Below are 15280 nucleotides of genomic sequence, written 5' to 3'. Positions count from 1 at the left end.
TACTAATAAATTTAAGAGTAAAACTTAAGGAAAACGAAGAAAGATATACCCAAAACAATGAGATTTTTTTTTTTTTTCAATTTTGAGGCATATTTTATAAAATAACACCTATTTTATGCATATCAATGGTCAGGAATATGCGGAAATGTGATTGATGAACATGTGAACATACTGAGAGGGCATGACCAGCTTACTGCCCTCCAGAGCCTCCCTCAACAAAGTTCTTTTGACAGCTGTTACTGTTGGCATTACCAAAGCAAGATATTTAATTTCTGGTTTGACCACTGGGGACCACTAGTTTAAAGCAATTTTTACACCCCAAGAAGAAAGCAAAGCTTTCTTGTACTTTTTTGCCAGATTATGAACTCCATGTTAAGATGAAAAACAAGTCTTTCATGTATCCTTTAACATGTGATCAGCTCCATGCAAAACCTGAGAGTGTGCCCAATGTGTATGTGTAGATGGAATCTAGCGTGCTGCCTCCGATGGAGGATGGGGAGGAGCGCCCCCTAGCCATCAGCCGGTTATCCTCGGCCTACCCCAACAAAAAGGAGAATGTGTGCTGGAAGTGTGAAAAGGGAGACAACCTGGTGAGCTGTGAAGGGCCATGCGGAGGATCATTCCACACTGATTGTCTAGGGCTGGAACATGCTTCCAGCTCTCCAGTGAAGTGCACAGAGTGCACCTCAGGTGTGTCCAGCTAACATGATTCGTATGCATGACATTTTGTGAAAATTCTTTATATTAAGACCTGATTTAATGTGAAGGAATATCCCCAAACCAGCTAATTAAGCATTGGTGAAAGATCATTAAAAACTATATCAAGTTTACTCTTTAAGATTTCAGTGAAGTCTTCTATTTGACTCCTATTGTGTTGGAATAGCTTGTGTTGGAATATTCTTTGTGCATGAGTAGACTGTAGAGGTTTTTTGTTTTTTGTTGTATTTAGGCATCCACAGTTGCTTCAGCTGTAAGACTAGCTCAGGTGATATAGAGCGATGTGCTGCCCCACACTGCGGTCGCTTCTACCATGAGGACTGTGTGAAAGGACTGCTATTCACACGGACTGAATCTAAAGGCTTTATCTGTCCTCTGCATGTGTGTGCTACCTGTGCCACAGACCACCCAAAAAGTATTAAAGCTTCCAAAGGTAAACATGGTGTTAGTATTGTAAGTCATGTGTCAAAGTTTAGAAACTGTTGGCGCAGTCTTACGTTTGTTGAAGACACTTTGTCTTCCAACTGTTTGGTGTGCATGTCTGTAGGGGTATGTTCATGGGCAAAGTTTGCCTGTAACTTGACAAGGTTGATGGTTTAGCATGGGCTCTCCTATTTCCTCCTCATCATGCATGTCTGTAGGTATGCTCATAGGCAACATTTTTGAGAATGGTGTACAACAGTACGTAATAAGACATGGAAAATAGTGAAGTAGACAAATCAACTTTGCTCTCCATGTTTTGTTTCTTTCTTATAAGTTAGCGGGGCCTCTGGGGGGTAGTGTTCAGCATGCACATGCAGCTCAATGACTCGGGAGCCAATGCAGTCGCTCTCATTTCAAGTCTAGCTCATGCTGGCTTCTTATCTGGTTGTATGTGGGAAGGTCTGCCTGTCACCTCTAAGTACTAAATAAAACTGACGACCATGTCATAAGGGAAATTTTATTCATCCCCTCCCCCCCCCCCTAACATTTCAACAATGGCTAAGTTCATTTTGATTCTTAAGAGTTCTGTCTATCTTAGAAACATCCAGAGGTTGATCACCAAAAGTAGTATTTTGACTTCTAACACAGGCACTTTTTCATGTGAATTTATAAGATAAAGGCAATTGATGTATCTTACAGAAAAAGCTGTCCACAGGGATAAATGAGTGGTTAGGGTATCTGTCCTACAAGAGTAACAGGTCAGTCCCACTCAGGCCTAGCTCTTTGTAATCTCGAAGGAAACATTGACAGGATATGGACATAATGATAAAGTAGAGGAGAAGCATTTGTCATTCTTAATGATATTAACATTAATAATGTTTCTTTTGCAGGTCGCATGTTCCGGTGTGTCCGGTGCCCAGTAGCGTATCACGTAGGGGATTTCTGCATAGCAGCTGGCAGCAAACATCTCCCAGGATGTAACATTATTTGTAGTAAACATTTCAAACCTGTCAAAAAAGGACAGGTTAAAAGAGGCCGTTCGCATCACACCCATGTCAATGTTAGCTGGTGCTTTGTCTGCAATAATGGTGAGAGTGAGGGTGAGGCCATTACAAACCTATTATCTTAGTCTGTCGTGCTTGTGTGTAGATGTACCATAGGCAGCAGCGTGTGACAACACTGGTGTGGACTTTATACAGTTTTGCTGTGATAGTATGCACGTCAAGCTTTTCATGTTTTCAGCAGAACAATGTTTGTATGTAATCTTTTGACCATGCTCTAATGGAGCATGTATCTGCAGGGCTCTGTGCACTAGATGGTCAGGTTATTGCTTTTTCTGTTTCTGGTTGTTTTTTTTTTTTGTTTTTTGTTACATGTTCCTACAAATTTATCAAATGTGGTAGTATTTAAACATGTTTCATTGTAGGAGCTCGTGTTATTAGCCCCAAATTACCGACCTAGTTTCAAATAAAAATTTACTTCATTAAGAAGCAATCAGAAAACCTATTTAGTACTTTTGCCATCGGCTAATTTGATGGATATGATATCTTAATTTATCTGTACTAAAGCTTACCAAACTTTTGTTATCATTTCAAGTCATGTTAAAAATAAACGTGGAGTTTGTTAGTTGTTGTTGGTAGGTGTTCATGGAGGAGTTGTTGTTGTTGTCATGGCAGGAGGAACTCTTTTGTGTTGTGAGTCGTGTCCAGCGGCCTTCCACGAGGAGTGTCTGCGTATACAGAGGCCAGAAGGGAGCTGGTACTGCTCAGACTGTACCTCTGGAAAACGACCATTGTACGGGGACATAATCTGGATCAAGCTGGGAAACTATAGGTGAATCTGTCAGTTTGATTTCAGTAGCTTTGTGTTGGGAATTTGAAAATGAATGAATGTTTAGCAGGTTTAATGTGAGAAATTGGAAATAGTTGTCTTTCTACGTGAGGATGATAAGATCCAAAATAAGTAACAAACAGTAAAGAAATGCTTTCAAAACCAGCTGTTAAAATAAACAAAAATCAGTCAGAATTTCAGTCGTGATTCAGTAGTGATTCACTCTCAGACTGGTTCAACAATCAAGTAGACAAATGTCAAGTTATCCATGGAATACATTTCTTGTCCTTTGTCTGAAAAATTTTGTTGACATTTATCTGTTTGTTCTTTTGTCTGCCTGGTAAGTTTAGGTGGTGGCCAGGGGAAATCTGTCACCCCCGAAATGTGCCTAAAAACATCCAGGAGTTGAAGCACCAGGTTGGGCAGTTTCCGGTACGCTTCTTCGGCTCGGATGAGTATTACTGGATCCACCAGGGCAGGTGGGTGAAGGAGGCCAAGGGTAGGCTTCAGGGCTGCTAAATGTAAAGAAAACTAGAACAAGTATATGTCAGATGAAAGACCATTAAACACTGTCTGGGAAAATGGTTGAATTTATTTTCTTCAGAAGTTTCCCTGCCAAGTAAAAACATTAAATTGTACGTTGGTCTGTTGTGATCCAATAGATACCAGTGATGTGACATCTATACTTTATGCTTATGAAAGTTTATTTCAACTTACATTTGGCGATTGCACTTATAGCTGTGTGTATTGGCAGGGATTGTGTGTGAAGAAAAACCTGATATGATGCCACTTGACAAATGTGGTCAGAGAGAGTAGCGACCAATATTCTATGAGCAATTTCCAGAAAAAAAAGAATTTGAACAAAATTCTGAAAAAAATAAATGGACCTATTTTTCTGGACAGTGTTTGATCGTCTTCCATCTACAATCTACTTCAATTTTGTGTTTTCTTTGCCTCTAAGAAATATGTAGACTGAACAGTTACTGCTTACCAGGGTATATCCCATCCAGAGAAAATATTGTTTTAACTATTTATTAATGTTCAGGTGAGCTGATCAAGATCCATTGTGAAATATTGTTATAACAAATTATGTGTGATTTGAGGTGAAATGTAAGTTTGAATGAAAACATATAAATCACTTTGATTTGTACCCAGCTCTAAACGACAAGGAAAAGCATGTTTGGGTTTCATCCTGGCCTTCAACTGTCAGTTTCTAGATTTCTGGCTCTTGTTTACATTGCCTTGGTAACAAGAAACAAACAACTTCCTTTATGTGGCCTTTTGCACAGTTCTGCAAAGTTGTTCAACTTCGTATGCTGGATGTATGCTGCATTTTGGAAAGTTCATCAGTATTTTGTCAAAGGTTGTCAGTATACCCTGAGTACTCAGGTTTCCTCCACCTGTAAAAGTCAGTGGCGTAAAGTGAAAATTTAGAGTATAGGTAAAGTAAACAGCAATCAAATTTTGTTTTTAGGGTATTTCTTTTCCAAGAAGGGGACAAGTCTTCCAAGGAGTCATCGGGCAATAAGAACTTAGCTGTTGTGTTCAGGAAAGGTTTGTGTTTGCAAAGACCATCATTTTATTCATCAAATATTCCTGTCTTATGTGCTATGTGTACATGAAAAAAATGTCAAGGTACACATAGGTGTGTACTCTGGCAATAGACTGGTTATTATCAGTAGAGCTTTACTTCGCTTCTTTGCGAGATATAGATATGAGGCCTGCATCACAATTGTTTGATAAGGGTACTGTTGACAGAAAGTTGGATTCAAACTTTAGTTGGATAACTTTTAGCTTTACGTGAGGGGGTGTTACTGTGTCAGATACGCCCTTCCCAAAAGGTAAAAAAGTAAAGGTACTTTCAAGACTGACATGGCAGGTGAGGTATGCCTGATTTCCTCCCACCATAATGCTGGCTACAGTCTTATAAGTGAAATATTCTTGAGTAGGGCCTAAGACACCAATCAGATAAATCACTAAAATGTGAAGTACAGGATAGTGCCCTTCAACACTGTAATTAGCTACAGATTGGAGGAAAAAACATCATTATGACCAACATTTACATGGCTGTTATTGGCTGATGTTATTGTTTTTTTCTACATTGCCAAGAAAATACTGTTTACCTTCCATCACAATGCTGTTGCACCATTTGCCTGCTCTGTTTGCAGCTATAGTGCAGGGAATAAAGGCATTCAGAATCTGGAAGGCTGCCAAGGAAAATAAAGCTCAGCAGGATGTAGAGAAAAATGAAAAGAAACCTGCTCCATTCAAACTTATAAAGGTAGGTGTGGATTTCTGAACTTGATGGTCACCAGCTTAATTGGATAACAAACTCGTAGAGTGTTCTTTTTTTTTTTCCACGGTTCAACAGTTACTAAAGTTCTTAAAAAATTTTGCTACAGTACTACATTTTAGGCTTTTGTAAGACTGCTGCTGTTTTTTGCTTGGATTCATTCATTTGTTCTGTGATATGATATGGTAAGACACCATCCTTGCAGATTTATTGAGAGGAATACCTTCCACTGAATGACTCAAAGTAGACACCAAATTACGCCTTCGTTCATTTTAAAAGTGACGTAGGAAGTGAAATGACTATTTTTTTTCATTCATGTGGAAAGGATGGAAAAGTTGAAGTTTGACGTGCATTTTTTCCTTTCAATAAGCCAGTCTCCCATGAAGGAAGAGATCGTTGTCAAACATGATGAAATCATATATGTTCATGGCTTAAAGTGGGTTAATAGGAGATATTTCTGTAAAAGTGTTCTTCATAGCGTTCAAGTGCAATGAATCTCAAATAAATACAGGCAAACCACTGTTGCATGATGTGTTTTGTGATACTGACTTGCAGAATTCAATGACGAGGTAATAAGACAAATAACACCACATCAATGTTTCAATGTTTTGTATTGTTTTTTTTTTTCCAGTTAAGCTCTATCACATTGCAACCTGCTTGTCATTTAAATGCAATTTTTTGTTAAAAATAAGCATCAGAAAGAGTCCTTATGAGTGTTGGGGGGAAAGTATGATGCTCCACTTTCAATCTTGTACTCCAATAACTGGGTGGGAAAAAGAATTTCTTGACGCCAATGAATATTTTTCCATTACTATGTCAGATGTTTCAAGAAGGGAAATTTAAGGCATTTATTTTGGAAAGGAGCCTAATGGAGACTAGTTAATGTACAAATTTCAGAAAGCTTTTGCCCTGCCTGAGTATGTGTGAAGGTTGATTATTGTGTATTTCTCAGGTCAATGCGCCATATGGCAATGTCCAGATCTACAAGCCAGACCTTGCTGAGCTGCCCAGGTGTGAGTGTCGACCAGATCAAGACAGTCCGTGTGGGCCAGACTCGGAGTGTGTCAACCGCATGCTGATGTATGAATGTCACCCAGCTGTCTGCCCCGCCGGAGAGAAATGTATGAACCAGAGATTCCAGAAACGAGAGTACCCAAAATCTACCCCCTTCAGGACAGCAGGAAGAGGGTGGGGACTCAAAACGTTGGTAGATATCAAAAAGGTAGATACACACACACTGCACCATGTCTTCATCTGAGGGCACATTTTCAAACTGTGCAGAGGAAATTTATCGTTAGATACATATAAGTGAACGTAAGGTTCCATTTTCACTTTATGAGAGAGTGAAATTTGCACTGAAGCTGAAGAATTCTGTAGTAAGTGATTTGAAAAGTAACAGATGGTGCAAATTTAATATTCATACATTCATGCAAAGTACTAGGTGGAATATTCTGATAGACCAGTGTAGCTAAGCCTTCATCAAGCCTGGAAATAAGCAGCGGGTTAAGGGCAGTGTACTGCACTCAATAGTACTTTGACGGGCTGACTGGTGTAGGAAGAAACAGATATATACCTAACACAGTAACTTTTAACTGTGGGTAGCTGGAAAATTCGACAGTCGTATCACACACCGTCTTTAAATTATTTCAAGTCTTGTTGATGAACTCGTCTGTTAATTGTGAAAACTATTCTGGACATGGCTATGCTCTAGATACTGTCTGTAGAGACTTGGGAAATGAGCGCGTCTCTTATCTCACCTTTCAGTGTCAGCACAAATGCAGTATTAAATCAGCTGGTGTAATACATTGCCCAGGGTCAGTTTGGGAATGAGTAAATAAGTTACTAAATCAGCTAGTTTATGGCATTAATCAGGGTCAGGTTGTGAATGAGTATACACGGTAATAAATCAGCTGGTGTATTACATTACCCAGGGTCAGTTTGTGAATGAGTAAATGCGTTACTAAATCAGCTGGTGTATTACATTACCCAGGGTCAGTTTGTGAATGAGTAAATGCGTTACTAAATCAGCTGGTGTATAACATTAGCCAGGGTCAGTTTGTGAATGAGTAAACACGGTATTAGGTCAGCTAGTGTACCACATTACCCAGGGTCAGTTTGTGAATGAGTAAATGCGTTACTAAATCAGCTGGTGTATAACATTAGCCAGGGTCAGTTTGTGAATGAGTAAACACGGTATTAGGTCAGCTAGTGTACCACATTACCCAGGGTCAGTTTGTGAATGAGTAAATGCGTTACTAAATCAGCTAGTGTAGTACATTAGCCAGGGTCAGTTTGTGAATGAGTAAATGCGTTACTAAATCAGCTAGTGTAGTACATTAGCCAGGGTCAGTTTGTGAATGAGTAAATGCGTTACTAAATCAGCTGGTGTATAACATTAGCCAGGGTCAGTTTGTGAATGAGTAAACACGGTATTAGGTCAGCTAGTGTACCACATTTCCCAGGGTCAGTTTGTGAATGAGTAAATGCGTTACTAAATCTGCTAGTGTAGTACATTAGCCAGGGTCAGTTTGTGAATGAGTAAATGCGTTACTAAATCAGCTGGTGTATAACATTAGCCAGGATCAGTTTGTGAATGAGTAAACACGGTATTAGGTCAGCTAGTGTACCACATTACCCAGGGTCAATTTATGAATGAGTAAACACGGTATTAGGTCAGCTAGTGTACCACATTACCCAGGGTCAATTTGTGAATGAGTAAACACGGTATTAAATCAGCTGGTGTACCACATTGCCCAGGGTCAATTTGTGAATGAGTAAACACTGTATTAAATCAGCTGGTGTATTACATTAACCAGGGTCAGTTTGTGAACGAGTACGTTGGTGAATTGGTGGATGAAGAAGAATGCAGGAGAAGAATTGTTAAGGCTCATGAAGAAAACATCACCAACTTCTACATGCTGACAATTGACAAGAACAGGTAACACACCAGGGTTGTTGGATACTTCAGAACTACATGTATATGTACGCCCTTCATGGATGACTGATTTACATACTATTAACACTACATGTGTATATTTACAGAATGTGCCATTTATAGAGTTCATCATTTTGAGGTTTTAATGTATCTACTTTGGGCCCAGAAGCCTATTGAAAATGGATCCTGGTGGGTGTACTTATATAGGTTCCAAAATCATGTGTCTTTATGAAACATATACCTCCAGAACAGGGTCATTTGTGTAAACCATTACGAGAAATATGACTCAAAAATTTTGAGAAAGCGGCTGTCTTTTTCTGCGAGTTGTTTTTCATTGCTTGAGAAAGTCAGAATTCTCAGATTAAAAATCTATAGGTCAGAAAACTGATTTGTTTTTTCTCAGGATAATTGATGCTGGCCCCAAGGGTAACCTGTCTCGATTCATGAACCACAGCTGTCAGCCTAACCTTGAGACTCAGAAGTGGACAATCAACGGAGAAGTCAGGGTTGGACTGTTTGCTGCCCAGGATATACCAGCCGGTAAGTGCTAGTCTTGTTTGGGCAGTGGATGGGGTCTTTTAACCAAAGATAAGGGGTCCTGACAGTGGGGCTGTTTGTTTATCGTTCATTTTGTGCAGTTGTTACGCATATTCAAAATTGGGCGAATGACTTCTGTTCGAGCAAAATGACATAGAAAAAAAAAAGTATAAAAGATAGTGATGTTATTCCATCTACATCAGTTAAGTGGGCTGATAAAACTTTATTTGTTGATCAAATTGACAGGGATAGAAGCGGGTGCCGCAGATTATGGCTCTACCGCCTGATTACTCAGCCAAAGAGTACTGGTGCTTGCTGTACTTGGAGTGTCCAATGTAAAATTTAACCACTGTTAAATCTAAATAGTACCTTAATTTCACCACTGATACCTGTGAAAACGGGGTTGACCTAACCTGTTTGCATAACCATGGGCTCTTTGACTCCGCATCTCTTAATGAGAGACATATAGAAATCTCTTTCTTTGTCAGTCCATCTCTCTTAAATTTGTGCTGAGCATATCTTGGCCTGACAGACCTTGGAAAGCCTGGAATTTGAAAGTAACCTTTCCAGGCCTTGAAAAGCCTTGAAAGTTAGTGGTTTTTGTAGTTCAGCTTGGAAAAGACTTGAAATTGAGACAAAAGAACCGACCAGTGGCTATTGTGCATAGCATGCTGCTGTTTTTATCTTTGAAAAATTGGTCTTCCTACATTTTTCAAATTGCTAAGTACATTGCCTTATACAAGTAAAGCACAGAGTTTCTTTAATTCCCAATTGTGCAAGATAACCTGAGGTGATGCAGTGTTAGATAATTTTGTCACATTTTGATTATTTGAGTAGTTGTCTGCACTTGTCCATACAGCAGGATATATGTGTATCTCGGGTATAATATGGCATGCAAATAGGATTCTCAAAGTTACACAGGACCCTCTGTGGCCGAGTGTATCTCTGGTATTATACTGCATACATGTATTGTAGGATTCTCAAACTTACACAGGACCCTCTGTGGCCGAGTGCGTCTCTGGTATGATATGGCATACATGTACTGTAGGATTCTCAAAGTTACACAGGACCCTCTGTGGCCGAGTGTATCTCTGGTATGATGTGGCATACATGTACTGTAGGATTCTCAAAGTTACACAGGACCCTCTGTGGCCGAGTGTATCTCTGGTATGATACTCCATACATGTACTGTAGGATTCTCAAAGTTACACAGGACCCTCTGTGGCCGAGTGTATCTCTGGTATGATACTCCATACATGTACTGTAGGATTCTCAAAGTTACACAGGACCCTCTGTGGCCGAGTGTATCTCTGGTATGATATGGCATACATGTACTGTAGGATTCTCAAAGTTACACAGAACCCTCTGTGGCTGAGTGTATCTCTGGTATTATACGGCATACATGTATTGTAGGATTCTCAAAGTTACACAGCACCCTCTGTGTCCAAGTTGTCATCTGACAATTGCTTGAGTCTCCCACCAGTGAAGTTGAGGCTAGAATCCAAATCGTGCTGTATTCTCTTTGGCTTTAAGTGGGTAAGCCTTTGTCGGTGAAGCTTGCCGAGGAGCATGTGTTCCCTCCAGGCCCTGTCTGGTTTTCTCCCGCCATAATTTACTGGCTGCTGTCATATGAGCTGAAATACTGCTGGGGAACAAAGCAACCAACCATATATGACTGATGATTATATGATGTTAGGTGTCTGTAAAAGCTAATGTGTAGGATTCTAAAACGCTTACAAAGTGTCGAAAATGATCTGAAGTGATGAATGTGGATGAATATATGGCATCCCTTTCCATGCATTTGTCCGCGTTTTTATTGATATCTCTGTGAAGATGTCTTTTGTTTCATCTGCGTCTCACTTACACTCACAAGTACACTCAATCTCCTAAAAAAATAATTTAATACTGTGCAATGGCTGATCATGCTGTTTTTATATTTTTCTGGAGGGAAGAGGGGACATTTATATTTGCAGTCTGCTTGCTTTCTTGTTTTCACCTTCAGGCATATTTTTTATGAAATGATCTTTTGTTCGTGTGCAATAAAGAGGTATTATTCGAACATTAAAACCCGTGTTCAGAGTCAGAATAATTTGTCGACGATATCAAACACCCTTCACTCAAAGCCTAAACCTTGCCAGGCCTTTGACATGCTCTCTCCTTTCACTGTAACAATTTGACAAATTCTAGCTTCAGATGTAAGAGTTGTTCAATGACCAACACTCCTCCAACATACAATTTTGTTGGAATAGCTGTAAGAAACTGATGTAAAATAGGTCTTTGCAAGGCATTGGAGTGATACATACATGAAGGATGAGACCAACAAATTGGTATTTCTATATAAATTAGATTTTGTACAACTTTTTTTTTCAGTTTTAGTTAGTTAGTTTTTCAGGATAATAAAATCATTCTCGTGGTTGGTTGAGCTTGATACAAAGTATTTACATGGTGAGTGTGAAAATTGATTGCCATCAAGCTGACTTGATTTCCACACTCGATGCGTTGGTATACTGTATTCTCCCTCAACCAACCCGCATAAATAATACTGTCTCCTTTTGTTATGTCCTCAGATTTCTAGTTATTTCTTGGCCACCCATAAATATGATTGTTATATCTCGGCCACCCATAAATATGATTGTTATTTCTCGGCCACCCATAAATATGATTGTTATTTCTCGGCCACCCATAAATATGATTGTTATCCTGGAAGTTAATGTAAAATTCTTGATTGCAGTATACAGTGCTAATCAGTTAAGTGCAAATCATTTTGTGTTGCAGAATCTGAGCTTACTTTCAACTACAACCTGGATTGTTTGGGTAATGAGAAGACAGTGTGTGCATGTGGGGCACCAATCTGTAGTGGATTCCTGGGGGTCAGACCAAAGGTATAGTTTGTCAACACAGTCTTAACAGTTCACAAAAATATTTACCCTAATTTCTCAACCTTTTCACATATGAAAGAGCAACTTTCAGTGCAATTTATACACATTTTTAATTTAATTTTGGAGGCAAAACTACATTGGCTGGGTAGGCCAATTTCGGGGCTTCAAAAAAAATATCAGTCTACACAGAATAATGCCTTCAGAATATACTTGAATAAACACCTTGCAAACATGCAAAAAGGTTGAAGAATTATAGCTTTTAGGAAACTAATCCATCTATCGGAAAAATAGGAGAGGTGATTAGGCAATTTTTTTTACTCTGGCTAATGAGATTAAGAAGTTAATGTGGAGAGAGTAATAAGAAAGGAATAGTCCGCTTTTGGAGGGTCATGGGGGTTACCCCAAAACACATTTTAATGATAGTCTGATCAGTGAAAACTGCAGCAATAGGCAGTTTCACCCAGCCTATCTGCCACTTCCTTGTGGATCTCTGCAGGTTCCCCAAGCTCTGTGCAGTTTCTTCCAAGCTCTGTGCAGTTTCTCCCCAGCTCTTTGTATGTTCTCCCCAACTCTTTGTATGTTCTCCCCAACCCTCTGCAGGTTCTCCCCAGCTCTGTGCAGTTTCTCCCAAGCTCTGTGCAGGTTCTCCCCAGCTCTTTGTATGTTCTCCCCAACCCTCTGCAGGTTCTCCCCAGCTCTGTGCAGGTTCTGTGCAGCTCAGTGCAGGTTCTGTGCAGCTCAGTGCAGGTTCTCCCCAGCTCTGTGCAGGTTCTCCACAACCCTCTGCAGGTTCTTCCCAGCTCAGTGCAGGTTCTCCCCAGCTCTGTGCAGGTTCTCCCAGCTTAGTGCAGGTTCTCCTCAACCCTCTGCAGGTTCTCCCAGCTCTGTGCAGGTTCTCCCCAGCTCTGTGCAGGTTCTCTCCAACCCTCTGCAGGTTCTCTTCAACCCTCTGCAGGTTCTCCCCAACCCTCTGCAGGCTCTCCCCAGCTCAATGCAGGTTCTCCCCAACCCTCTGCAGGTTCTCCCCAGCAATGTGCAGGTTCTCCCCAACCCTCTGCATGTTCTCCCCAACCCTCTGCAGGTTCTCCCAGCTCTGTGCAGGTTCTCCTCAACCCTCTGCAGGTTCTCCCCAGCTCAGTACAGGCTCTGTGCAGCTCAGTGCAGGTTCTCCCCAAGCCTCTGCAGGTTCTCCCAGCTCGGTGCAGTTAAATAAATTGTATACTTTACAGCGAAACAATGTCAGGGTTTTGAAGGAGTCAAAAAATGGAAAGAAAGTCCAATTGAATTCCTATATTTCATTGGTGAATTTCCACACAACACAATGGTGCATAAAACTGTCAACAAAGTGACCTTTCGTGAAATTATTGAATACATCCAAATGCTTTTATACTTGCAGACATCTGCAGCTGCAGCCAATGAAAAACGCGCCAAAGAGACAAAGAAGCGAAAAAAGAAGAAACCAAAGACAGATGTGAAGAAAGAACATGATGATGACTGTTTTCGCTGTGGGGAAGGAGGAGAGCTGGTTATGTGTGACAAATCAGCATGTCCCAAGGCCTATCATCTTCAGTGTCTAAATTTGGCAAAGCCCCCACATGGTATGGATGTTTGTTTTCCGACTAGTTAAATATAATATTTCAAGAAAGGTGAACCTTTCAGGGTCTGTACACAGGTTTGAGAGTAATTTTTTCCAGGCTTGAAAACACTGGAAAATTAGAGCAATTTTTGTAATTTGGCCTGGAAAAGCCTTGAAGTCATCAAGCCTGTATTACATATGTTGTGGGCTGAACTATAAAATGACTACAGAACAAATCAGAGTTACTGTATATTGGATGCTGACATTCTTTTGCAGAAAGTTGTTTTCTAGCATCTCTAAAACTGTTTAATCTGTTTATGTATAAACTGTGGTAACGTCAGTTGCTGGAGAATTCAGTGGCAGAAATGAGGATACTATTTCTCTTGCTCTGTTAGATAAACCTTAAGTTTGTGATAATTGAGTTTAAAAATGAGTAGAAATGTGCCTGAACAAAAGCAGCAGATGGAATAACACTCTTCTCAGCTGTTAGTTAGTGAGCTTACAACCATGAGCCCTGACGAGTAGGCCTGTGAAATTATGATAAAGTTCAGTTTTTTCAAGCTTATGAGACATTGCTTCACACAAATAGTCAAATACATTTCTGCAGTGCTGATATTGTATGTATTCCTATTTTTAGGTGATATTTCAGATGAAAATGGGTGGCCAAGGTGGGGAGCGCGGTGCAGTGACCCAGGAGCCTCTCACCAATGCGGTTGCTGAGTTCAGCTCATGGTGGTTTCCTCTATAGACATATGCGGGAAGGGCTGTCAGCAGCTGGTGGATGGTCGTGGGGTTCCCCACCATAATGCTGGCGGCTTTCATACAAGTGAAATATTCTTGTACGATGTAAAACACCGATCAAATAAATAGTATGAAAATGGGCTCGTCCTCCAAATATAACCTGATAATTTATTATATTCATTTTTCAGTGTTTTACCAATCTTTAAGTAGAGCTGTTTTGTGTTGCAGGAAAATGGGTGTGTCCATGGCACCACTGTGATGATTGTGGCAAGCCTTCGTCACAACTCTGCTCCGAGTGTCCCAACTCCTTTTGCAAGAGCCACTTGGATGGTAAGATCTTCGCTACAGAGGATGAGAAACTGATCTGTTGGGAACATGAAGACCTGTTGTCCAAAATCACTGTGACAAAAGTTGACCCGTTAGGTGTGAAGGACCATATGGAGGCAGACCAGGCCAGTGTGAACGGGGAATCCACAGTGACTGACTCTGATAGCCAGATGTCCGCAGAAGAAAGCGAGAAGTCATCCACGGAGAATCCAACATCTGAACGCACATCGCTGCCATCTGAAAGTGCATCCGAGAAGCAAGCAGCAGTAGGGAAGGTCAGTCGAACTGGGCGCAGGATCAAACGACCAAGCCTTGATGTCTTGGAAGTTAACGGACTGAATGATGAGAAGAAGACAAAGCAACTGAAGGGCAAAAAAAGAACTGTGAAGACTAAGGTGACAGTTGCCAACGTTTCCCAAAGTGCAGCTAAGAAAAGCAAAGATGTACAGCATGGGGTAGTAGAGAACCCAAACATTGCTGCAGTCAAAGACAGGCCCATGTTTGATGATAGCGATGAGGAAGGGTTTGGAGGATTGGTGATAGATATTCCCACAGTATAGAACCGTGAACTGCTTTGTTCTGGCTCTGTGTAAGCCTTGTTAGCACGTATTCAGTATGAGGCCTGGTTTTAGATATTCCCGCAGTATAGGACTGTGAACTGCTGGTTATAAGCTTTGTGTCGGCCAACAGCCTGAAAACAAGGCTTGGTAATAGATATTCATACAGTATACAACCGTGAACTGCTGGGTGTAAGCCTTGGTAGGACGTATGCAGTATGAGGCCTGGTTATAGATATTCCCATAGTATAGAACTGAACTGCTGGGTGTAAACATTGTTAGCCCACGGGTTCAGGAGAAGGCCTGGTTATAGATATTCCCATAGTATAGAACTGTGAACTGCTGGGTGTAAGCATTGTCAGCCAGGAGCCCGAGATCAAGACTTGGTAATAGATATTCCCACCTTGAACTGCTGAGTATAAGCCTTGTGTTAGCCCATGGGTTCAGGAGAAGGCCTGGTTACAG

At 40.6% G+C, this 15280-nt stretch overlaps 1 protein-coding gene across 2 annotated transcripts in view; it reads left to right on the top strand.

The window, feature by feature from the left end:
- LOC135469382 (histone-lysine N-methyltransferase NSD2-like) overlaps window positions 1-14826 on the top strand; it is a 30600-nt gene extending 15774 nt beyond the window's left edge. The window contains exons 7-19 of one of the 2 annotated variants that reach the window (XM_064748016.1): window positions 462-690; window positions 950-1150; window positions 2031-2228; window positions 2817-2973; window positions 3321-3449; window positions 4445-4524; window positions 5139-5251; window positions 6216-6485; window positions 8080-8201; window positions 8602-8738; window positions 11511-11617; window positions 13011-13212; window positions 14160-14826. In XM_064748016.1, coding sequence (XP_064604086.1) covers window positions 462-690; window positions 950-1150; window positions 2031-2228; window positions 2817-2973; window positions 3321-3449; window positions 4445-4524; window positions 5139-5251; window positions 6216-6485; window positions 8080-8201; window positions 8602-8738; window positions 11511-11617; window positions 13011-13212; window positions 14160-14818 — 2604 coding nt within the window. In that variant the 3' untranslated portion in view covers window positions 14819-14826. Of the gene's footprint in view, window positions 1-461; window positions 691-949; window positions 1151-2030; window positions 2241-2816; window positions 2974-3320; window positions 3450-4444; window positions 4525-5138; window positions 5252-6215; window positions 6486-8079; window positions 8202-8601; window positions 8739-11510; window positions 11618-13010; window positions 13213-14159 lie in introns of both variants that reach the window. The other variant, XM_064748015.1, reaches the window with a different exon arrangement.
- The last annotated feature ends 454 nt before the right edge of the window (window positions 14827-15280 follow it).

Source organism: Liolophura sinensis, chromosome 6, assembly GCF_032854445.1.
Source record: "Liolophura sinensis isolate JHLJ2023 chromosome 6, CUHK_Ljap_v2, whole genome shotgun sequence".
NCBI classification, from domain to species: Eukaryota; Metazoa; Mollusca; class Polyplacophora; order Chitonida; family Chitonidae; genus Liolophura; species Liolophura sinensis.
This window is presented reverse-complemented; position numbering and strand designations above follow the sequence as displayed.